The following is a 27,562-nucleotide window of genomic DNA, read 5'->3' as shown; positions in this document are numbered from 1 at the left end:
TAAAAAAATCCAGATTTTTTTACGGTGCTTTCATTCTATATAACATCATAATTCTTATGATACAATAAAAATCTTTTTGAAATCTTATAGCTCTGTGGACATTATGGCGATTTGTAGGTTTTCATTTTATTTAAATTTATGTTACTCACACAAATTAGGATATTTGGTCTACCATAAAAATATCATAGGTAGCAAACTTACTAATCAAGTTCTACAATATTTTCTAAGCTAAAATTGGAGGTATTTTTCAAGTAATTGATCACCAACATAAATAAAAATCTATATGGTGGTTATCTATTAATCCCATAAGCCCTTTCTTTACACATACATGTCCTATTAATACATGTTCTTTATTTTAAGTTTTGTTAAATACAAATTATTATATTTCATAGCATTTTTCATGAAGTAGGAAAGAAACAATATTCTGAACTTTATTTCCCTAGAAATATTTTTGTAAGTAATAGGTGCAAACTATGATGCTAGTATTTGTGGAAAATGAAGTTCATTGATTATTTTGTTCTTTATAAAGTCCTAGTATATAAGGTTCCATAGAAATTTCACTTTAGAATGCTTTGCAATCAGGTGTATGGTATTAACTAGCCAACACTAAGCAAAGAAAGATTGCTTCCTTGGATGATACTGAGTATCAGTTACTCAAGGAAGTATTTTTATGGTTTTCTGGAATGATTTTCTATTGGCTCTTAAACTTTCTCTTATGTCTGACTTAATTTCTCTTAATGATTATGATTTTTAAAAAACTGTCATGGCTTACTTTAATATTTCATTATACAAATAGACTATACAATACCTTCAATAAAAAGGTAAATTATGGAAAATATCAAAGAAAACATTCATTACTTGACTATTTAAGATCTAGATTATTTTTTTTTCTTTGCAAGATGCATATTGGATTTGCAATTTGTATACATAAACTTACTCTACATATTACAGTTTATATATACTAGTTTAATTACATTACATTATTATTGATAACATCATATGAATTATTTGCTGTCATTAAACAGAGGTCTTCTGCCATAATTAAATGAAAACAATGTAAAAGCATAACATTTTTGCTTGGAATATCAGTGACAGTTTTACTTGTTAAGAGTTAAATTTTTGTTATCTAAAAAAAATATACCCTGTGAAATTTGCTTTGCGATTGATTTTAATTATGTTGATTCTACGGGTTCTAAAAATGAGTTACTGCAGTATTCCACTCTAATATCCTTTAGCTTAACATCCTTTAAAAAATTTATTGACATTTATGGCAAAATCACTGATCTTTGCCCAGTTCTTTTCTTCAACATTACAAATTGCAAGATTGTAAACAAATTATAAAAAAATGTACCATTGTACAGAGAGAAATCTATTATGTGAAAAAAGTAAAAATAACCGTCTTTAATCATCTGAATTAATTTCATACATAACTGTAGTTTTTCTCATTTGGCGGTGGAGATTTAAATTATTAGCCATAAATAATTGGTAGAAAGAAAGAAATACATGTGTTGATAGTGTCCTATTGACTATTGATCATGTCACTTTCATGATTCTGAACTTCCCTCTTAAAATTCTTTCCTGATAAATAAATATTTCTCTTTGGGGGCTGGTCTAAACCAATGAGAATGGGACTAGTTCTTCTCCATCCACTGCCATGATTCCTGAAACATTGACAGTGTTCAGTCCATCAGTGTTTCATACATGAATGCTGTAAGAAGACAAATTTTCCTTCAAAGAGAAAATATAAACTCTAATTTGAATTCTAACTTTAGAGTTTCTCATTGTACCTTCCATGTACTATGGAAAAAAATAATCCTAAGGCTAGTCTACCTTTAAAAAGAAAACCTAGAGCTTTGGCTATTTGAAGCCAAAAGTAGGATTCAATTTGGACAATAAATGGACATTTTGAGAGGACTATAATCTCAGCTATTTGCATCATTAGCAATTATTCCAAGCCTATGAAGGCTCTTAGAATAAAAAGAATTATAGTGGAATCAAATATATATATATATGAAATAAAAGATTGGAGACCCTTGAGGAATATGAATTAATAGTAAACAAAAAAAAAAAGGAGGCTGTCTCCAATATTACTGGAATAGACTTCTCTCTCCTTCCACCCGCTGCCTAAACTTGAATATTGCATTTAAGTTAGGATGCAGCATGAGCTATGATTATGTTAGGATTGAAAGGATTTAGGTTCATCATTAGAAACTTAAAAGCAACAGAAGAAAAATTTAATCCTATTGACTTTGGCCTCTGAGTAATGTTTGGAGGAGAAACTGGCATTAGCATGCATCCTTTATTGGAGTCTTTTATAGATTTATAATCCAATGTTGTTTTTTCTTTAAGCTGGATCCTAGTAAAGATGATATAAACTGAAAACTCAAAATACTTAGATTAAAACAAAACTAACTAAAAAAACCTCAAGAACAAATATGTAAATTGCAGTTTAGAGGAAAACTACAGAAAAAAAAAAACTTGATTTGCATAATGCTTTTATTTCCATGTATGGAGACATAATTAAATTCTTGATTTCTTTCTCTGTAGACAAAGGGAACCAACATTCTTGAACAGATAACTGTTCCAAATACTTTTCTAAGTGATGCATAGAGTATCTAACTTAAATCTTGTGAGATAAGGAAATACACTACCCTTAAATTGCCCACCTGACTAGATTTGGATTTTATTTTAGATAGCATAAGTGGAGAGAACACTGATTTGGAGAATGTGGCACTATTTGTCTTCAAAAATCCACCCCCCACCCCAATTGCAAGACAATTTATGACGTAGGTCATGTCTGGTCTTCCATCCTATCTGTAAATAGCAAAACTCAGAAAGGCATTCCATCCTTAGATCTAGGTTTAAAAGGACTATTTCTGTTAAAGGTCGCCAAGAAGTGCCACGTCCTCTCCCTTGTCATGAGAGATAACATGATAACATCCTTTAACACAATAATGATTTACTGCGTATCTGTTTCCTAAAATTGTCTCATTGTTACCTGTAAAGCAATGCACACCACTGTCTATGACAATTCTCAATCTAGCTTCAGGTGTAAAACTACACCTGTTGCATGACTGTAGAGGAGGTGGAATGGAAAACTTCCTGTGTATTCATGATGGCCAAATAAAATGGAAGGAAACAACAAAGCCATGAGACACATAGCCATTTTTTAATAGAGTTTACATTTAGGCAAAGTATGGCAAGAAGTATGGCATTTTTGAATAACTCCTATATATAGGATTGTCCCTCGGTATCATCAATTTAATTCAAAAGCTTCTCATTAGTATGCCTTAAAAAAAGAAAAGAACAATGTCTTATGTCCTTCATTTAAAATTCATCTCTGAATTCTCAGCAACAAACACTGTGCCTGCCATATAGCAGGTAATTGCAAATCGTTTGCTGAATTAATGAAGACATGAAGAAATACAGAGAAAATTGCTTGCTTTTTTTTAATAAATGGTAAATTTGTTAGAATGCTGCTAAGAAACGATTTACAATGATTTATTTAAAGGTATGAGATTACAGCTATAAAACTATTCCATATCCTTCCACAAATGTTTCTTGGAATTGTGATCTTCTCTTTGGTGTTACTACTTACATCAAATGACCACTGATCAGATAAACCATTCACCCCTTTATGTAATGCATTACAGCGCACCATAGTGACAGACACTGCAGATCTTGTTGTAAATAACACAGACCCAAACTCGCATTCACCGAGCGTGAAATGCAGTGACTTATGATTCCTGTCAGTCTGCTCCATATTCACTGTCCACCCTCTCTACCTTGCTCTCTGATCTGTGTCACTTCAAGATGTGTCTGTGTCCTCTGGATGGATCAGTCAACTGAATGCCCCAGCAAGCAGATCAGATGGAGCACCAAAATGTGACAGCACGGCTTCTACTAAGCCCTGGATTACTGCATTATCCTCTCCAGTCACACCTTGAATTCTGTTCCTACGCACAGTCTCTTTCCTGAAGGGACCTACCATGTATACAATATATCATACAGGCTGAGCGCTTAATTACCATAACAAAACTTTGTGATTATATTTCAGGTACTATTTGTCTATTTTCACAGATGAAAAACTGAAAGCCAAGGATGTTATATAATGTACCAGGTTTACAACTTTAACCTGGACTTGAATACAAAGAGGTCTAATTCTCAGACTATGCTCTTTACCCCTGTGCTAGAGTGCTTCCAGTGAAAATTGCTTCTTAAATGAATAATGAAATTGCTTTGTGAACTCAAACTTTTTTCACAAAAGCCTTAGGTTAGTTTTGGTCATGATAGAATAGATAGTAATTAATAATATTCATAAATAACAAATAAATTATAAAGTCAATTATACAGCAAATTGATAGATATAACTCAAAGAATTATATATTTATTTTTATGCTCCACTAGCAACCACAAAATATTTAATAGTTATCCCAGTTTTATAATTAATACAAAGATAATATCAAGATACAAAATTATATTTAAATCTGTATCCATATACTTCAAATGCAGAAGGAAAGAAGGAAAGAAAGAAAGAAAGAAAGAAAGAAAGAAAAAAGAAAGAGAGAGAGAAAGGAAGAAAGAAAAAGAAAGAAAACGACTTCATTTTCTGGACGTAGTTTTTACTGAAAAGAAATTAACAAAATATAGTCCATGAAAGAATTCAATGTTGCCCCTTTTCAAAGGCTAAACCTTAAAGATAAATATAATTACAAGTTTGAAATATAGAGCCATCATTATTTTTTAAATATATCCTAACCGTCTTTTAACATATTCACAAATGTAAGAAGGCTAAACCACTTGTTTCCTTCATAAACAAAGAAGGAATATAATTATCCATTAATTTATCTACAGCAAGAGACTGTGATTTGAAACTGGGGTAAAGATACATGCCAGGACTTCCAAACTCAGAAGAAGGGAACAACAGAATGGCAAACACTTCATAAAAGTCCACTGATTTGGGCCACTTATCACAGATATTTAACTAGAAGAAGAATTCCCTCAAGGTGTGACCTCATAAAGGCTGATACATAATGACATTGAAAATTACATTTTACTTAGTTTTAAAGTAATTTGACTTCACATATCAAACATGAAACCTGCTTTCTAAAGTTTTATGTCACTTGCTATAGAATTAAAAAAAAAATCCTATCAACTCTTTCTTCATCTCTTATAAAAGGATGCTGAACATTCAGACTGAATTACTTGCATAAAAGTTTTAATTCTCAAACCAATCCAAACAAAAATTCATTTTTCAATAGAAAGACATGTAAAGAAGAAAATAAAATTATAGCTATTTTTAAGACACATTTTCTATTGTATCTTAAAGAATTACATTGACTATAAATGAATAATTTCTAATAATGTCTTTTATGAGTGGCTCTTCTTAATCTGGGAATTTAGCAATTAAAAAATCTTAGTTATTACAATTTGGTGTGAATTATAGGACATCACAACCTTTGTCAACTACTTATAAAGGTACTTTATCAAAAGTAGAAGCAAAAAACAGTTGTTTTTAAAAACTGAGAAACATACTGGGCATTCATACTTAAAGTTTAATCACCACTTAGGTGGAGCTATATGCAATTACTTTTAAAAACCATCTCCATACACAATATATTGCATATAATTAATTCAATGAACTATCAAGGCTATAAAGTGTAAATAAGAAAGAAAAGATATCATTAAAAACCTCAGCTATGGTCTAAAAGTTAACTAAGCAAAGTGATCCAGTGAACAAACCTAATTAAAATGCCTGATACAAACAAAGCTTAGACGAAAAGCACTAAAAACAATTGAATACTTATTTTATTAATCTAATGAATCATGTATCATATCATTACAACTTTGTATATATCATTAATTTCATTCCTTTCACTTAAGCCTTTTATTGGGATTACTTCAGTTATTAGTTGGTCTAATGTATTGGTTACCTCTAAATCTCACTCTACAATCTCTTCTTATCTTGTTGCATAAACCCTTGCGTGTTATTCAAATTGCTTCATTTATTATGATAGCTTCCCCATGTAAATTGTGCTGACTGCTCGCCCTTGCACAGTCCTCATTAGACTAATGAAAACCTTCAAACGAAAAAACTAAACAACCTGCCAAATAAAGGTCTGAGGTTATTATGAAAATTACAACTCTGGGAGCTGGAAGAAGCTCTATTCATTAATTCATGCTCAGCAAATTGCTAACTAATTTAGTTGCACTCCTCTGCATTAATGGATTATTTTATAAAAATGTTTTCTACAGCCCAAGACCTTTGGTGCATGCTTTTGAGAGGCTTGAATTCTAATCAACCTTAACAGTAAATTAGGAATGTAATATCTAAATAATAATTGGGATGGCATATGGAGGAAAATAGTGTTTAAAATCCCATGAAAGGTGCTTTTGGTTTTCAGCTTCATCTGTCAATTTCACAGTAGTTAAAACAATTGTACTTGTTTAATATTCTGAAACTGTAGCATAAGATACTAGCGACAATGGTAATGTAAAAATTTAAGAAAAGTTTAAAATATAGCTTCTACTGGAACAAAACAGATTTTCATATGCTGAAGTTATCACACAAATTTCTAGGAATAGTTTGCCAAAAGGCACAAGAATAAGTGGTAATAGATAAGGAAAAGTCAGAGGAAAGCATCATACCCAGTTCTCCAGAATGGGTGGGCAATATCTCTTTTAAAATATGTTCAAAATACTGTCAGGTTTTTATGCATTTAAACTTAATAGCCATGAGTTCCATATTGACCTTTCATCTAATGTGTTATATAAACTCCTCCAAATTAGTTTCCATATCTTTAAGATTTACCTGAGCTTTGCTGTCACCTTACAGGTCCTGCAAACAAGGCTGAATGATGTGTTAAATCATTCCATCAAGTTGATGGAGGAATTCAAACTGCTTCAAGCACAAGAGACAAGGGGGCTATTACTTTGCTTCTTAACTCATAACATAGCATTCAAAGTAGTATCACTCCCTCATCTATCAAATGAAGATAAAGCCCTGTGTGTTTGCCCATGTGCAGGGGCACACATAAGCACATGTAAGAATATTAAAAAGGTTCAATAAAAGCAGACTGTGAATATTAGGCAAGATTGGAAATATATTTTTAAATGTCATTTTTTTTCTTTTTTTATTAAGCTCTTTAGAAGAAATTCTAATTTATATCTCAGAATAGAAAAATGTTCAAAAGTATTAGGTTGAAACATATGAGATTGTAGATATCTACTGTTTTGTTCTACAAAAACAACATCACACGAAGCTTATCTGCAGAAACTGGCATTTATATTTTGCTATCAGTTTAGATAAAAAAGATTAAGAAAGCTCTCTGAGTCACTGAACTTTTAATGGCCTATTTTTTTGTACATTTCTTAATATGTCTAATCAGGGAAGAAAGGACAGTGTTTTGTAGTTCTTTTAGAAACATATATATTTGCCCATGTATGAAATAAAAATATACAAAAGAAAAATTGTTTTAGCTTCACTAAAAAATATAGGATATAATATTTCCAAAATGAAGTTTGAAGTTGAGCTAATTCTCAAATAAACATACAGAAGAATGTACACATTCCCTTTAGATCACTTCTACACCAGAATATGTAAAATTTCAACTTGAAACTAGAAAAAATAGAAATCCATGGTTTAAGCAATATGCAAATAAATTCCAAAATTAAAAATTAGAGATAATCAATTCATTAAGTCAATAAACATTTTAAATGAAGGGAATAAAATAATTTATAATAATTCATAAATAAATCATTACATGAAGCAAATTTGTATGTGGAGCTAATATGTTAATCTACTAGTAATTTACTCCTACCTCACTTTTAATGCTATAAAAATATTAGCTATTGGCATGACTACATAAAAATATTTCTTAAACAGTGAGGAAGTGAGTCATTCTGTGCCTATCAAAAAAGCTCAAAAAAATAAAGCTGACTAAGTGGAATAACTAATAGTCTATTCTGTTTTTTCCATGGGGAAAAGACATTTCATCTGACTAAGTAAAAGTAAAACTATTACAGTAAGTAAAATTATTATAAATGTATATTATTATTTATAATGTATCCAAAACTAAATACTTGCTAATAGCATTTAGTTCATGAAAATTATCAGCAGTGGTAACATGATTCAACTTTCTAAGTGTCCAAAACAGTTTTTAAAACATAAAGTTATGGATGTCCTGGAGAAGCAACTGACATCTTCGGCATCAATAAATGGCCCTATTTCTTTTAGTAATGTTCATATTAATTACATAATAATAAATTCCTGGAAAATGTAAACTTTAGGTAACATTGAGGTAGTTCATTTTATAAGTGGCTCACATATAGTGTGCTAACATTACCAAAATATAAAAATTTCTAAAGAAAAGCGTTTTTCACTCTGTGTACATCTATATAGTCACATGAGATACTAACAGGTTCAGATTTTTGATATATGTGTGTATGATATTTACTATAAATTAATTTGTGTAATGTTAACCTAGAATTGAAAAAAGGAAGTCATTTTTGAAGACAATCCTAAAAGTAGAATTTTTAAACAACGAGAAATGTGCAAAAGGAAATATATTTCAAAAAAATTATTTCCACAAATAGGAAAAAAGTGATGGCAGTCATTTAAGAAAGATGTTTTGTAGGAAAGTGGTCCACAAGGTTGGATGCTAAGAATAAAGCATTAATAAGAGGGTATCCCAATATGGCCAGTTTGCTAACTACTTTATTGCCTTTAGTGCTTTGTCCTCAAATTCAGAATACCAAAATGAGAACCTTCCATACAAGTCTGTTAACCATTGGAAATATTGGGCACTGCCAAGGAAGAATATGTGACAAAAGAAATGTTTCATGGCCTGAAGCAAATCCCCTGTATTTCCTGCCTCATCTTAAATTATTGCTGCTTCTAAAATGGCAAGAGATACAAACTATTATATATGGAATAATCTACAAGGATATATTGTACAACACAGGGAATATAGCCAATATTTTATAATAACTATAAATGGAGTATAACTTAAAATTGTGAATCACTATATTGTACACCTGTAACATAATATTGTACATCAACTATACTTCAATAAAAATATATATAATTAGAAAAAATGAAAAATAAAAAAATAAAATGTCAGGAGTCACCAATGAAAGTTGTCATATTTTTTATGAAAACAAATAAAGGGAAAAGCCTCAACCATAGGGAAAATTAGAATATATATGAAGAAAAATTCTGTGCAACTGTAGCAGCAAAAGAAGAAGGGAAGTTTTGTATTTCATATGGTTTATTTCACATATCTGACATTCAGTAAATTTTGATTATATCATTTTGGTTTATTTAGTCCAAGACTGAAATACACTAACATAAATTAGGTATTCAGTACTTAGCTCCAATTATAAATGCGCACATTTTCTATAATTGGAAAAAAGCTGATACTGTAGCATACAGTATCATATCTGCAGCATACATTTGATTTTTGGTTAGCAAAAAATTAGATAAATTCCATAATAACAAAAATGTGCATGTGAAACTACGTGCAAGGTATAAAACATGCTCAAAAATGTGTTGGAAATAGCAGCAATTAAAGCAATTTTAGAAAAACCAGGGAAAAAATTATGCATAAGAGAAGTAACACTGTAAATTAGCACCAAGAGACAGATTTTGTGGGGATAAAGAGAGAAGTGCAGCATACAGAAACAGGGAGCCTATTTATATAATTTAAATGCCGGGCATATATTCAGAGAAAACTCTAATTTGAAAATATACATGCACCCCAATGTTCATAGAATACCCAAGTCATGGAAGCAACCTAAGTGTCCATTGACAGAAAAATGGATAAAGAAGATGTGGTACATATATACAATGGAATATTGCTCAGCCATAAAGAAGAATAAAATAATGCCATTTACAGCAACATGGATGGACCTAGAGATTATCATACTAAGTGAAGTAAGACAGAAAGACAAATATCATGTGATATCTCTTATATGTGGAATCTAAAAAAAAAAAAGATACAAATGAGCTTATTTACAAAACAGAAACAGACTCACAGGCATAGAAAAAAACTCATGGTTACCAAAGGGGAAAGGGTAGGGGGAGGGATAAATTAGGAGTTTGGGATTAACATTTACACACTTCTTTATATAAAATAGATAAACAAAAGTGTCCTACTGTATAGGACAGGAAACTATACTCAATATCATATAATAACCCTATATTGGAAAAGAATCTGAGAAATAATATATTATATATATACATACATATACATATGTAATTCTTTCATTGTTTCATATATATAAAGCTGAATCACTTTTGCTGTACACCAGAAACTAACACAACATTGTAAATCAACTATACTTCAATTAAAAAAAAAGAAAATGTCAATTAGTACTGCCTATTCCACTAAATTTAGACTGAGGGTAAAAATCAGCAATGTTTTTAAAATCCAGAAAGCTCTAGAGAACTTGCAGTATGTTTGGAAAAGTTAAAAGACATAAAATTGGTTTTGAGGCTATGAGCTGTATCATAGATTTCCTCAGCACATATCCTTGACAAACTCCTAATTTTAGTCAAAGTTCATACTATTAAAATCATTTCTCCTTACACTTGGGATGCTTGAAACAATATTATATGTCTATTACTTCTTGATACACTAACTTGTTTTTCATATTTATATTTTGAATGTACTTTAATTAAACTCTTCCTGGGTTCAAAAACCCATTAGAGTGTTTTTATTTTAAAAACTAAGTAGCAAATTTACTCAGCACTTAGTATTTCTGAGTTCTAACACCTGTAAAGCTACTGGTCCTTCAACTAATAGTGACGTAAATATTCTAATAAAGTCAATAGCTTTTTAATATTAAGAAGATTTTAAAATGCTTAAAAGTTACTGGTGATTAAGATTTTAGACCACAGTGATTCTCAGCATACAAACTAATTTTGGTATCTCTTTTTTTTTTTTTTTTTTTTGCGGTACGCGGGCCTCTCACTGCTGTGGCCTCTCCCGTTGCGGAGCACAGGCTCCGGACGCGCAGGCTCAGCGGCCATGGCTCACGGGCCCAGCCGCTCCGCGGCATGTGGGATCTTCCCGGACCGGGGTACGAACCCCCGTCCCCTGCATCGGCAGGCGGACTCTCAACCGCTGCGCCACCAGGGAAGCCCATCAATGTTTTCTTAAGAATTGTTATCTTTTGAATGATTTAAAGTGGTCGGCAGCAAATTACATTTAAGAAGTTCAAGCCTAAAATGACACAAACATGTAATTAATTTCTCTACAAATGTCTCTAAATGAAGTCACTTGTTTTAATACAGATATGTGTAGTAAGAAAGTTACAGGGCAAGTATGCAGCACATGATAAATGTAGTCATGAAAGAAAACAATTTTTAATTTAGTAGACCCTATCAATCTAGAAAGCCTATGAATATTTACTATTAATTCAGTATGCTGAAAAATAGATAAAAGAGAGTACATAAAAGAGATGAGCATCATATAATAAAATTCTTACTGTAAGAGTATCAAAATCTATTACAATGTCCACGATTCCATAACTACAATTGAAATTATGAGTTTAAAGGTAGTTTCACATTTCTAGGGAGAATATTAAAAACTTACTTTCCTTTATAAAATATACATTAAAATATTGAAAAACTGTTGGGATATGATCAAGGTCTTTATTCTGACAGCAAAACCATTTTAAAAACTTAAGATATGATAAGAAGTACCATTAGTGATATAGAAAGTTTTTGTGTATATTCCTGGCCAGAACATTCTACTGTTCCATATAAATGTATGTTCTAAAGGTTATGAAATTCCACCTTTTGCCTTTCATCATCACAGTTATTTTAACTTTCACCATCTCTTAGAATCTTCTAGTAATTTAGCACAGATCAATATGCATTCATAGATTGTCTAGTCTGTTTAAAGCAAATGTAATACACACATGACTCCAAGGCGTATACAGTCTAGTACTGGAAGCAGACCAATGAAAAAATAACTTCCAAATAACAAGGAAAATGTTGTAACGAAGATTTGGAGGGCAGGCACACAGGAACACCAGCAGTGGGATCCCTATATCAACCTAGTATGGTATCTCAGGAAAGGCTCTATGATGGTAAAGTTAAAATAGTAGTAACAAATAGATGATGGGTATATAGACAGATGATGGGCAGATAGGCAGACAGAACTGAAGACTCACGGAAAAAGAAAGTTACAAAAATTATAGTCAACTCAACTTGAAACATGAGAGTGTAGAAAGCTCCCACCAAAAATTCCAGTGAGATTCATTATTCCAATCATATTATTGGTCATTTCTTTGGTGTTCTCTTCACTACCACCTCCAGGCTTTTATATTTCACTCCCAACCTTTTTTCACCAAGGTTCTGCAAGAGAACAAAACCCTAATATCCTGACAACCACTGTATATCATAAAACTTCTCTCTTATGCATTTCAAGTGAAACTAGCTATGTAGCATCTATGGGAAAACTGAGAAATGAATCACTAAAATCATTTTCTATAGGGCTTCATTCTTTCATAGAACCCTAGTGGAGAATGGCTACTTAACCCAAATAATGAATTTTTATATTTCAATATTCTTACTTAAAACTTAAATCATCTATGCAGTTTTATATTTTATTACTATAAAAATTTCCATAATATTTCCTCAAATTTGTTTTTGATTAAATATAAAAGGTATATGTCAAAATATACATAGGCATTATATATTTTTCTTCATTTTTGAAGAAGAACTCACAGAAAATTAGAATTAGACATTTAGAGGCAATCTTGTTCACTGATGCACTTGTATATGTTCCACCCAGCTTTGTGATAATATTTGATAGCGAATTTTAAAATAAATAATTAGGAAGTTGCCTTAATGCTGCTCTCAAATATGCCTAGATTTTGACATGTTAGCACCTAGAAAAGATTACCATTTTCTTATTAATTGCATAATGCCGATAATTTAATTTATAGAAATGCAGTGTTCTTTCTTCCTAAGGACTCAGCAGAGCTGTTTTCATGTTGAATAGAAAAATGTTTATGTAAGCATTTTTACTTTTTGTGAATAGTCATTTTCGAGGAAAAATGGTTGGTCCACCTAAACTCAGTCTTTCTCCAACCATGTCATTCTGATTATCTAAATAGCCAATTTTACTTATCTTCCTTTTTGACAGCCAATGAATTGTACCTTTTGTATAATTATGTTTTCCAAAGAAACAATCCTTTTCATAACGTTGATTACTTGATATTCATGTCAAAAAAGACAGTCAAAGTATCCAGTCTATATTATTAATAAAATTTGAAAATATTAAATTAAGATGAAAAAGATATGGCAGGGCTGCAGTGGTCCCAATTTAAATTTACCATTTGAAAACATTAATTTGCATCCAATAGCATAAATTTCCAACATGCATGTAAAATAATATTTCAATTCTCCATGAAAGTATTTCATGAAATAAGGCATGAAAAGACAAATTTTTGCCTGTGAAAATGAGTTAGGCTGGTACAAATAAAATATAAATAGGAAACTCTCACAGCTTTGCACAATCTTGGCTTTGTTATTTGTTGCATACACTTTAGAAACAACTACTAGTACATTGGTTGATAAGATTCACTATATTTCTTGGTTGATCAAATGACCATGTGTCTTTTAATCCAAAAAATAATCATAATAATCCTTTGTATATTGTCCTTGCTCTATTATGCTAAGTAAAATGACAATTGACCCTAAAAGCACGGAGAAAGAACAACTATAGTCCTTGAGGAACTCAGAGATAACAATTAAAACAAACAATTCTCTTTTTTTAAATGTACTGGAAAATAAATGAACATTTACCTGTTGTTTAAGATAAATATGTCTCATTCATATTTCTTTTTTGTTGAATAGGCATTTTACTTAATATTATAGGTTTTTAAAATGTTTATATGCCATCTTCTAATATAATCTAGAAATATACGTTGTTCTATGATTAAAACCTAGTTCATATGTTGAGCAGGAAAAACAAGACCTTATAATCATATATTACCTTTTTCAATATGCATCCTTTTCGACTCATGTCCCATGTCATGACCAGCCAAATCTCCCTCTTTGGGCCCAGGGAGTACGTTTGGTGATAAACCCATCAGCATCTGGTTCATGGACAAACCATTCTGATGGACAGCTGTCAAGTCAGAAACAAAAGAATAAAGACTAAAACACCATAATATACAATATTCAAATAACTTATTTAAATTCTTTTGGACTCAGAAATAAATATAATACCATGGTGTAACTTTAAAATTATAATCTATCTCTAAGTTGAACACTGTGAGAACTGATAACTATGATAATTTTTGAGAACAAGCAGAAATATATTGAAAATGAAACTGCTTTATCTTATTTTTATTTCACATAAAATATGTATATTTTCTCATGTCTGGAATACTTTTGAATGGCCATACCCCTATAACCATTACAAATGAAATATTCAAGCTTTATCTAGTGTATCACATTCTCTCCTTAGCATATAACCTTCCTTAACTCTGCAAAAACTGCAACCTTAACGTTAGAACACTCTTTAATACTATAAAGTTAAAACATAATTTAAAAAAAAATTCTAGTGGCATGAGAGGGCAAATAGAGTTTTCAACAAGTTAAGGCACTGACATAGCTGTTTCAAGAGTCCTATTCTAGTCAATAAAACACGATGTTTCACAGATATCAAAGTACTTCTTTAAAAATTGGGATTTGAACTCAAATTTAAAAATAAAAGAGCCCAGTTAATACCTATTAAATGGTTGAATGATTAAAAACAATAATTTCTTTCTTGAACTATTGAGAGTAACCTGTCACTACTGAAATGATAAAGCAGATGATCAAATACCCTTATGATCACAATCCAGTCAATAAATTTCTTAATAAATTGCCCATGAAAATCTTGGTTTTGTGCAAAAATTTTGAAGAAAAATCATTCCATAAAACCTTACTTTCACTGCAAAAAGTATAGTTTTAAAATGTGTATAAAATAATATATAAGACTATGTTAGGAATTACCATTTGGAAATCACCATAGTAATAATTGTTTCAGGGAAGAATCTTCAATGAACAATTGTGAAAGTAGTGAAGTGAAAGTTTGATGAAGAATAGAACATTTACATAATGTTAAGATATCTCCTCACAAGATACTTATTATCTACAAAGGTTAAAAACAACTTAAAAAGGAACTTTACAAGAGAGAAATCTAGAAGTCAGTCGCTAACTCAGCCAAGTGATGGTTATCACAAGTATTGGCAAAATATCATATATCTTCTGAAATCATGCACTGAGAAGGACACACTATCATGTCTGTGTCATTCCTGCCAAAAATACATAACTTAAGTCAAATTATGAGAAAACATCAAAAAATTCCAACCTGAGGGACATTCTATAAAATAAATGGTATGCATTCTCCAAAAATGTCAAGGTACTGAAAGATAAAAAAGATTAAGGAACCATTTCAGATTTAAAAGGATTAAGGGCATATGACAAGTAATTTCAACATGTGATCCAGGATTGGATTTTGGACCAGGAAAGAAAAATCTCTTATTATTAAAAATATTAGTCAGGAAAAAAAGGAAAAAATAATAGTGGGAAAGCTGGTGAAATTTGAATAAGGTGTGCAGCTTATAGAATAGTATGATAATAGTCTTAATTTCCTGATTTTAACCACTATTCTGTGGTTATGTAAGGGAAATTCCTTGTTTGTACAAAATAAACAATGGAGTATTTGAGGTAAAGAAGCACAGTGTCTGTGATAAGGACAATAAGGTGGCATTAGGCTTTTATCAGGTATATCTTTCAGAAAGATCAACTGATTGAGTGAAACTGGATGGTAAATATTTAAGAATTTTTAATTATTTTTGAATTTTTTATGTTAGTCTAAAGTTAAAAATAAATATGCATACATTTGCACATGTATTTGTATATATGCATATATGTGTACACGTGTGTGTACATGTGTCAATATTTCCATTTGGACAATTATGGTAGTCCATGCATGAAAAAGTAATTACTTTGTTTCTATCAAGAATTTAAAAATATGATTAGTAAAACAAAGACTGTATATCAAAAGTCTCAAATCTTTCCCTATTTGTCTGTATTTCTGATTAAGTATTATGAAAAAAATATAATTTTCTTTTCTAGGACAGCTCCTTTCCAATGATACCTTAAAAAGCATTAGACATGAAACCAAATATTCATCATTAAATTTCTGATTCTAACGACAGCATGGCACAAAGGCATATCGAAAATATTTTATTTGAAAAATGCTTTGAAGTAGTGTTAACTGAGGTTTACCAGCCCCAGAAATATAATTGATTTGGCAATGATTATCAAGTGCTATATCCATTTTTATTAATAAACAGTAATAATCATCTCTTACAAACTTAGGGAAATATAAACAGGCTAAATAAAGTATACATATTTAGAATTACATTGAATTCTATGTAATTGTCAATGATTGACTATTTTAAAAATAATTTTATTCCATACAATTTGACCAATATTTATGTTATCCGCCTCCACAGTATCTATATTGAGGATATGCAAACTTTCCTTTATAGCTTATAAAGACACTTTCTAAGAAATGCTTTTTTCTATTATGAAGATATTCTCAACAACCAAATAACTTCAATAAATTTTGTGTAATTAAATGAAGTTTATGCTATAAGCATGATTTCCTAAAATAATAACTAAAGTCTGTAAACAATACAGTAAGTATTGGTTTTAGCAACCAAGGTAGTCTCTGTTAATATGCTCATTTTATTGGTAAATAATATTAGATTATTGTACATACACAAAATAACCAGTTAATTGAATGGTGTATTAACTTTACTCTTAATTTTCTTGGCCATGAGGACCAGGATTAAATATCTGAAAATGTGATCACGAAATAAAATATAACCTTACTTTTTAGAATTTAATAATAATAACATGTGATGATAATATGCATTATTGACTGTTACTAATTCAAATCCTAAGATTTAACCAATTTCACACTCTTCAATCTATTGATCTTCTGAATGACTACAAAATGTTTTAAAAATCAGTTATTTTGAATTCTATTTCTTTTATTCCTCTTTGTGGATGTCTTTGTCAATACAAGGATGAAGTTTAAAAATTACTGAATTTTAAAAAATGGCAGGGATGGGATTGAAGGAACGAAGAGGAATAAACCATAAACAGTATACTTGGACGCTAGGTATTTGAGAGTTGGAGGTGTTTACCTCAGAAACTAATCTAGAAGGTTACTTACTTTCTCTAACTGTTTCATAGCTCAAATCTTTATGTGTGGCATCAAAGAGAGGGAGTTTATATCAGAACCTGTTAATGTAGTACCATACCTCATGATATTGCAAACTGGGAGACATAATTTTGAGAGATGGCTATTGCTACAGAGCGTCAGAACATGATACATCTGAGATCTATTTGGAATGAGGGCATTTTGATTAAAAAAGCCAGCTGCACCTAATAAAGTTTAAAATGGTGACAAGTGGCAGTACGACACCTACGGATTCTGTCCGAGGAGCTCTCAGTCCGGGCTGGGGAGCTGGACACGCTGCTGCTGCGGTGTGATGATGGGTGGCTGCCAGGCCTTCGGCCCTCCTCCAGGGAGGGGGCAGGCGAGGGGCTGTCGGGAACACGCTCCTACACCACCATGGTTGCGGGGGGAGGAGGGGGGAGAAAAGAGGTAAATACATTGGACCTTTGCTTAAGGAATGTTGATTTTTCTTAATTCTATAGATACGTGAAGACAAACACATTTTTTCATCAACATTTATTTGGATTAAACGACACCTTTTATCTTGAGAAAAGTCAAAGTAAGGAAAGAATAGAAAGGAAAATGGCTCCATAGGTGAACATCGCTGTAGTAATGGTAAATGTCAATGCCTTCTTTGGATAAAAGGAGAGATCAAAAAAGACATCCAGTTTAGAACCATTAGACAACAAAGAATTAACAGAACAAAGCAGGTTTTAATTCTAGACAATTATTAATTGAAAAAATCTTTAAATAAGTTATATTGCTTCAGCAAGTGTCTAGGATCATTTAACACACAGATTATCACCATGACATCATAATAATAATACCGGAGGCATTGTTAACACCTATTTCATTATGGGGCTGCTCTGGATATACTTAGTTACATTTTAAGGCATCATAGAAATCTATTATTATTTAACATTTGAACAATTTTCTTTGATTCTAATAATTTTCAGACTCCTAGCTTCAATGCAACCACACAAATATATTAGGGAAAATTCATGAAATATGTATTAGTTTTATCCCAGGGAAACCTGGTATCATGTTTCCTGATACTGTTCTATGTTAACACTCAGGTCCCACTCCATACCTTCCCCTTTAAGTTTTGCACCTTCCCTATGAGACCAATGTGCAAATGTATTGTATAACTGTCTCCAATGAGCTATTATAAATAGAGTTATTGATTAAGAAATAAGATACTCATTTGTTAATATTTTCTTCGAGCAACAAGATGTTTATACCTTCAGCTATCAACACACCCAGACCTTGAAGAACAGTCTTTTCAATAATTCATAAATATTTGGAAGTGTACAAATAAACTGATACATGATACATAATAAATAATAAGTAAATTATTCCTGATTAGAGTGCAAAGATGCAAATATGAAAAAAAGCAGACTTTTTAAAAGAAAAAAGTTCTAAAATGGAATCGGCCTGTAGGAGGCTGTTTTCAAAATATCAAAGGCTAATGTAATATGGAAGACACACAAGGCTTTGTACTAACAGAGAAAGAGGGTCATGTATGTCTTCAAACTCAAAAGTTCCTTTAAGCCTTGTGATGGGTTGCAATTCTACTTTGAATTAGAATCACCTGGGAAGTTCTTCAACATGCCTATGCCTGGGCTTTACTCCCCAAGATTCTGGCTTACTGAAGGTCATGAGTTGAATTGTGTCCCTCCAAAATGATTGAAGTCCTGACCCCCAATACCTATGAATGTGAGCATTTGGAAATAGGGTCTTTGCAGATGAAATTAGTTACAATGAGGTCATATTAAAGTAGGGTGGGCTCTTCATCCAACATGACAGATGTCTTCACAAGAGGACATTGTGAAGATATTGGAAAAATGTGAAAAATGGAAAAATTGTGAAGAGGGAAAAATGTCATGTGAAGATGAGGTAGAGATCTGAGCTCTGCAGCTGCAAGCCAAGGATTGCCAAGGATTGCCAGCCACCAGGCGAAACTATGGAGACGCAAGGAAGGATTCTACCTAGAATTTCAGAGGGAGCATGGTACTGCTGACATCTTGCTTTTGACTCCAGAAATGTGAGGGTATAAATTTCTGTTGTTTTAAGCTACCCAGTTTGTTGTACTTTCTCACAGCAACCTTATACACTGAGTCTGAAGGGGGGCCCAGAAGCCAGTATTTTTTAATGCTCTCCAGGCGATTTTAATGTATATCCAAGACTGAGCACCACTTGTTTCATACCCTTTTAATTTTTCAGTCCTACACATTGTCAATAAACATCTTCAACAGAGGTTCTATTCTTGAGGATCATGACAAATAAAATGAAAGTAACCCTCAAGATAGCCAAGCCCTCTTCCAAAATCCATACATAAAACTGTTTCTCAATATATATACCATAAAATAAAAAAATAGTCCCAAAAGGAACTTTACAACAAATAATTTGCCAGGTCAAACAATATTGTACCAAAAGGAAAAAAGAAAAATGTCAACTAAATTCTACTCTCAAAAGTTGCAAGACGTATTTTTAAACTCTATGTCTCAACATGCAAAATGAACACAATATTAGTTATTTTTTCCACAATAAATAAATCAAACAAGCTATGCTTCTAAATGGTATAAGTTCTTTAGTTCACATGGCAAACAAATGACCTACATTTCTAAAAAACAAACACATATACGATTTAAAAGAGCGGAGAATCCACATCTGGATGCCAAAAGTTACTTCCTATCTTCTAATTATAATTTAAAAGCAGCTGGGATTATAAATCTTTCTTCTTAACATTCACCCCTACCTTAAACTATGAAGCAGCTTCAAACTGTACATTTATTATGTGTTCAGTTTGATGAGTTTTGTCGAGATCTAGACTGTTTCCATAACCCCAGAAAGATTTCTCATGCCCCTTCCCAGCCTATTCCTTCTATCCCCAGAAGCAACGTCTTTCTGAATTCTATCACCAGGGAGTAGTTTGGCTGGTTCTAGAATTTCATAAAAATGGACTCATATAGTACATACTTTTTATGTCTGGTTTTTTTTACACAACGAAATGTTTTTTAGATTCATTCAGGTTATCGCATGTATTAATAGTTTATCTTTTTTACTTTTTAATATATTCAATTGCACAAATATCCCACAATTTTTAATTTAAAAATAAGGCAATAAAGTTCACATCAAGTCTTTGCAATCACAAATCAAAGGATAATCTTGGCTTCTGTGCAGCATTCAAAGGCTGGAGTTTGTATCATTTTTGGAATATCTGTGCATTTATTATAGAGTATGGATTTATAAAACTGTATAGAACTCCTTTTTAGTCTGTATAAATGTATTAATAAGCCATGCTATAGTTAACTGCATACATGACCAGATATACATGATCAAGAGTCTAACCTTGATTTCTCGAAATTCTGATAAAGAGGTACATAAGTTTGATAAGCTTTAAAGCTAATTCCTAATACATCTAATTCTTAATGCTTGGATTATGCAGAAACACATGGTATATATTTAGGAAACAACATTATTATATTTTTATATAAATAAAATTTTCTAAATTAGACATTCTATTTTCTCCCAAAGTCACTCAATCAATGTTTATCCATCAATACATTTTAATAGTCCTCTGAATAATTATGTAAGTGATCATATTTTCAGTGGCATGTGTTTAGCCAAACAGAGGTAAAGTGCAATCTTGAAATAAATCAATCCCTCTAAAATCATTTTGCAAGTCTGAGTTTCCTGTCATAATAGATTTCTCAGTGGCACTAATGGAAAGCATGAGAAACTGATTTTTTCCTGAGATATTTAACTCATAAAATATGTAAATATTTAGTGCACAAAACTCTAGTAACAATGATTGTGCCTTTGAACAATTATTTATTTATTTTCCACATAAGTATAACAATTTTTTCATTAGTCAATTTTATTTAACTGTAAAAGTTTTCCTTGATGATTCTTTTCATTCATGCATTATTCACTTATTCACTTATACATTCATAACACTCTAAAGGTCACATAATAAACTAAGTCAAAAATAAGCTAGATTAAAATCTTAATGTAAAATAATATTAAATCATAATTTAAGGCTTAGGAAACATAGGTGAAATTGTAGTATTTATTTTAGCTTTAGCTTATTTTTACTTTAATTATATTTTTTGTCTAAGAACAAAGGATACAGACAATATTTAATACTTTTACTTAAAGAAATATTTTAATTTATGCAAATTTTTATGCTTTAGAAGCTTAAGTATTTAATTGAAACTTTCTATAAACTGAGACACAACATATTCAGTCATTTCACTTAATGTATAATTTCAATCTTTGGAACATGATGTATTGTTCTTTGAAGAATTTCATTAAAGTAAAATCCATTGAGCAAGTAAGATTTGAATACATTGTTGCACAATAAATTAATTTATTTCAACAGCTTAATTCTTTTATCATATTTATATGCTTGCCTTTCCAGAGTATGCTATAAGATGGAGAATAATGGAGACAGTAAAGAATTGCTTAGGAGAGAATCTCATAATTATTACTGAAACAAAATAGATAATGAGTTTTATTCAGACATAATAAGAAAGAAGCAGTTCAATGTCTATAGGGAAACTATGTAAACTGGATTTATCGTTTCATTTGTGTGAGACCCTTTAACCTCCAAAATGTCCCTGAAGTAGGACAAAGAGGAAGAATATTTAATTTAATACTTCAACACACTGCTTTACAGTCCTGCATCATAACTCCACCAATCAATAAAACACAATCTTTTGCAGTGTTCCATCTTTATAAAACTAGCCACAATAATAAATGAAAATGTAAGAGGAATACACTCTCACTGAAAAAAAAAAAGGTCATACTAATAAACTAATGGTATCAGAATAACAATAAAGGGAAAGCTGCATTTATTGCCTCTAGGTAGAACAAGAAGTATTGGTCTCTACCACAATTCAGAATCAAAGGTGGAATTTAAAACAATGAATTCTAAAATTCCAAAATAAAAAGGAGTTTGGGATTAACATATACACACTACTATATATAAAATAGATAACCAACAAGGACCTACTATATAGCACAGGGAACCATACTCAATATTTTGTAATAACCTATAAGGAAAAAGAATCTGAAAAAGAATATATATACATATATCTAGCTGAATATATACCTATATACATATATAGCTGAATCACTTTGCTGTACAACCAAAGCTAACACAACATTGTAAATCAACTGTACTTCAATAAAAAAATAAATTAAATAAAAATTAAATAAAACATATAAAATATTCAGTATTACACACGTGATTAATTAAACATTAAAAAATGTATTGTGTCTGCTGCCTCATCTCCACCACAAAATGCATTATATTTTATCAACTTAAAATATTTTCTTAGAGTAAGATTAAATAATCACAACTTATTTCTCTAAATGGGTTATTTCATTTAGCTTTACTTTATATTGCTCTCTTTAATTATCTTCATTTTCATCTCTTTATCAGTTAGCAATTCCCTTATTGAGTATGTTATAGAAGTGGGGAGAAGATATTCTAATGTTAAATTTATCTTAATACAACTTTTATCTTATGAAATTGAAGTTGACTAGCACTTTATAAAACCTAAACTCCTGAGCTTTAACACAACTCAGACTTCATTCGTTCAGAGAATATTTACTAAGCACTTAATATATGCCAGTGTTCTAGGCTCTGGTTACACGTAAGTAAACAAAACTGACAAAACTCCTTTCCCTCATGGAGCATATATCATCAGCTAGTAAATACTGTTAGTGAAATCCAGAATCATACACACTGATTGTGACACCCATATTCTCTTATTCTGGAAAAGTGAACTGAAAGGATAAATAATAGGATTGGGATTCTGGGTTTAGGAAAATGTTAAAAAGTACTTCTGGAAGACATAAACAAACCTAATATACTTGCATCTGGTAGAATATCTGGTAGCCACCATCAAAACTCCTTAACTCAGAGTTCTAAATTGAGGCTTCAAGGGATATTTACATAGCTCTTTTTATTTGTTTTGATGATGATACTCAAGAAATACTCAATTTTGCTAAATGGGAAAGTGGTAAGACCCATGAGTGTAGTCATAAACAACATCATTTTATTCTCCTACTGTCTCTTCAAACTTATTCAGTGTTGATAGGGAACTATATTTTTCCCATATCTGTATGAAAATTCAGGCAGCCTAGTAACTTTCCAGATTCTTATTTGGTAATATAAACTCCTACAGTTACTTTGAGCGGCAAAAGGCAGTCTCGACTCAGAAGTTATACCTCAGGCTTCTGTAATAATAAATACTATTATCTTAATTAAAAGAGAAGTCCCTCCCTGAATTTCTGGCGTAAGTGCATCCGGATGCTTGATTCAAGTTGATCTGGGGGCAAGAGTACTTCATAGATGGTGGTGTATGCTTTCACTGGAAGTGCATAATGTCTTCTTGGTTGCATTTTATGATGCCAGCCACCACTGATAATCATAGCCCAGATTCATCACTTCATTAGGACGTGCAATTTGATGGATTCGAAATATATCATTCCATACTCATTTATTTGCAATATTTCATTCCATACTCATTTATTTATATGAATAGAAAGTTTCTCTCATGCATCATTGTGTTATCCTGAGGGACAGTCTGTATGGGAAAGGCAGGAAAATGCTTGACTCCACCCCTTTATCCTTTATTTAAACCCTTATTTGTCCTTTAAAAGAATCAATTCCCTAGAATTCTCCAAGGGAGAATTGTATTATATTTAGTATTATTATAAACTCATGGATCTAAATATGTTTTATATTTCAATACACTGATGTATGGCATCCTTAGTGGTAGTTGTGTTTTAATACTTCCTTTTTCTTGTTAGCATTCTCTTTTCATATTTAATATCAATACCCAAATAAACATGAAGAGAGAAGACTTAACTGTTTCTCTAAATCCAGGTAAAATTTAGACGAAATAGTTTTTTTGCAAAAAAAAAAAAGTTTAAAAGTGATGCATACATCTAGAGTTATTTATGGTTGTCCCAAGATAAACTATTCTGTACCCCAAAGCAAACATGAGGTAAATGACATTGCTGTAAGATTTTTTAATCTACTTCAAGAATCTGGTTACTCTGGTTCTAGTTTTTATGATCTTTAAACATTTTGAACTTCATGCAAGTAAAGTCCTATTTACTGATATAGCATTTTAGGGACCTGTTTTGAAAAAAAGTATTAGAGAATGGAAAATGTATACATTGTATTTAAAATTTTTTTCAATGTTTAATTCTTTAAATGAGAATGTCATAAACAATCTCTATTTCTCTCTCTCTCTCTCTCACATACACACACACACACACACACACACACACACTCACACACACACACACACACACAAAACAGCAGATTGGCAGAGAAAATTAACAAAGTTAAGTCATATTCCCTGTTCTCAGAAAAATGCTGTAATGTGGCATGTGAGGAAAGATTATTCAGTAATGTAGAATAATATGAATGTTGCCAAATTTCTCAAAAACAATTCCATATTATCACTAAAGAAAAGTGAAATCTGGAAAAAAAATACATTTAAAAGTCTGCTTTAAAAAAAAAAAAAAAAGTCTGCTTTATATACTACTGAACTAGCAAACCCACCAAAAGCAAAATACACTACTTTTGTTAGGTGAAAAGGGTTGAACAAGCAAAAGAGAGTGAGAGAGACAGAGAGAGAGGTCTTACTATATAATTGCAACTATATTTCAAAAGCCTGACACAGATTCCCTATAAAATTCTAGAACTTATTTTTAAACAGAAGATTGTGAATACTTGGGGGGAAAATAAACCAGTGATAATATGAAGATAATGTCACTATAGAAAGTCTTCTAATGATTTTATAAATACTAATTTACTCATTATGACAACCTGATGAGGTAATAATGATATAATCCCCATTGTACGGAAAAGGAAACAAAGACAGGGATATTAAGTGACTTTTACAAGGTCATAAGACTAGGAGATGGCAGAGCTGGAATATAAACCCAGGAAGTCTTCCTCCAGAATCCATGTTTTAAACCACTAAAATATGTTGTCTTGCTTCTTTTTAATTTTCTTTTTATTTCAGAAAGAACCATTTTTTAAAAATCCTTATGATATCATTGTGAATTTATTAAATAAAAGTGAGAAAAATATTGATTCATTCAGGGGGATTTGGGGTTACTTGATGAATGATTCCCAAAGAGAACCAATTAGTAGAACATTTCAGCCTATTAGAAAATCTCTAATGACAAGAGGAATTGATCTCTTGATTTATACTGTTTATTTTCCTCAGTGATTTAAAGTAATACAATCCTTTTACAATTTGGAAATGATACAAAGATGGTATAAATAGCTAATATGATAGTTTGGAGTATTAACACTCAAGAATATCTAAAGAGCCTAAATCAATAGACTGGAAAATAAAAAAAAATTAATATGGATAAATGCAAATTCCTAATACAAGTAAAAGATAAAGAATTGGCTTAGTAGAATTTCATGTCAAAAATGCATGAGATTTACCGAGTCACACATTCAACTAGCAAAAATAGTTATGAACTATGACTAAATTTATAAACTATTGTCCAAACTGAGGTTTATGTTAGTTCTGGTCTCTTCACTGATGGGTTCACTTCTAGAGTAATATGCAGGAGAGGGGTAGTGAGGAGGGGGCTTATTTAAGAAAAGGAAGGTCAACCAAGAGGCTTGATGAAAAATTGTCAGAAGAAATTAGAATTTTGGTCTGGAAAAAAGAAACACCACAGGTACTATAGCAGAGGACTTAAATATTTAAATAGTTAGAACGCAGAAGAATTAGGAGACATTTTTTCCAAGAAAATAAAGTTAAAGTAGAAGCTATTGAGAGGAAAATTTTAATTTGATCAATTAATACCTTCACACTCTTAAATTTGCTGAAAATAGAATAGGCCTTCTATAAAATAGATATATAAAAATGGGTAGAGAGGATGCAGGAATGCTTTCTCCACCATGGAGGGAGCTGGATTACAAAACACCTAACATCCCAAGCCTATGACTCTTCATGTTCTATGAATATTAAACAGTAAAAGTGTATGGGTTTCACTGATACATAATAGACTAATACAGAATGTCTAATGATTTAATATAATCTTAGACATTTAGCTATTTGGGATTTAAGGTAGAATTATTATTGTATAAACAGTATATGTCCTTTTCCTCCCTCCTCAAAGTTACCTTACTAAAATATTTACAGTAGTCCAAGACAATCAACCAGAGAAAATCTAAATTCAGTACTTTAGCAGACTGTCATGGAGGCTTGCATTTAAAGTAAATAACAATGTCATGGTGGTACTGTCCTCACCTATATAATTTTCTTTTCCTCAATGCTTTTAATTTCTTTTCCTTTCAATGCCAAATCCTATGGCTTTATGGTGTTTGACAGTTTAGTTTGTGCTGCTTCCATTTACCACAGCCTAAGATCCACATGGGTTTGAGTTAATCAGAACTCAAGGATTAGCAAAATTTTCCTATAAAAAGCTAGCTAGCAAATATTTTATTCAACACTGCCTTTGTATTTGAAAGTACCATAGACATTATGTAAATTAGAGTGTGGCTAATATCCAGAAAACTTTATTTATGGACACTAAAATTTGAATTCCATATAATTTTCATGTGTCATGAAGGATTATTCTTCTTTTGATTTTTTTTCCAACCAGTTAAAAATGTAAAATCATTCTTAATTCATGGTCCATCCAAAAACTGACAGCAGCGTAGGTTTTACCCAAGTTCAGCAGCTTGCAGACCCTGCTCTACTGCTTGAACTGGTAGGTACATTTTCATAAATAGGTTTATAAGAAAATCATTGGAGTTCCTTTAGTTCGTAGAAATAGATAACAAAACATTTTTTTAAGCTTGTAACTCTGAGAGCTATGTTTTTGCTTTTCTTCTGTCCTACAAATTCTTTTTGCTATTCTCATTTGGGTTGAGTTTTAATTTTAATTCTTGTCATTACTGTCAAAAAATGTAAATAGCACATTCCTGCATATGGACCATCCCTCAAAGCCTATTTTCTCTTGTTTTATCATTTCTTCCAGTGGGGGTAAATCTTTGGTATTTAACATTTCACTTTTAATTGGCCTTCATATTTAGAATCTTTTCAGGCAAACAAACTTGTAGGCTCTATTCTAATTACCAACTTGGGCCCCTTACTCTTTAAAGTGACATAAGAGTCAACCATTTTCTTTGGGGAAAATAAAAATTTCCCCTGAATTAAGTTTAATTAATATGTATCATATGAGTTTACTAAACACTGCTTCGAATGAGTGAGACAATGAGAATGTTGAATTCTCAGTAATAA

At 31.2% G+C, this 27,562-nt stretch overlaps 1 protein-coding gene across 1 annotated transcript in view; it reads right to left on the bottom strand.

Moving 5' to 3' along the window:
• The window catches only part of DACH1 (dachshund family transcription factor 1), a 414,957-nt gene that overhangs the window by 102,360 nt on the left and 285,035 nt on the right, over positions 1-27,562 (bottom strand). The window contains exons 5-6 of the mRNA XM_004286289.4: positions 17,512-17,647; positions 14,010-14,144 (exon numbers count right to left, since the gene is read on the bottom strand). Of these exons, the coding sequence (XP_004286337.1) occupies positions 14,010-14,144; positions 17,512-17,647 (271 nt within the window). The remainder of the gene's footprint in view (positions 1-14,009; positions 14,145-17,511; positions 17,648-27,562) is intronic.

Source organism: Orcinus orca, chromosome 18 (assembly GCF_937001465.1).
Source record: "Orcinus orca chromosome 18, mOrcOrc1.1, whole genome shotgun sequence".
Lineage (NCBI taxonomy): Eukaryota > Metazoa > Chordata > Mammalia > Artiodactyla > Delphinidae > Orcinus > Orcinus orca.
This window is presented reverse-complemented; position numbering and strand designations above follow the sequence as displayed.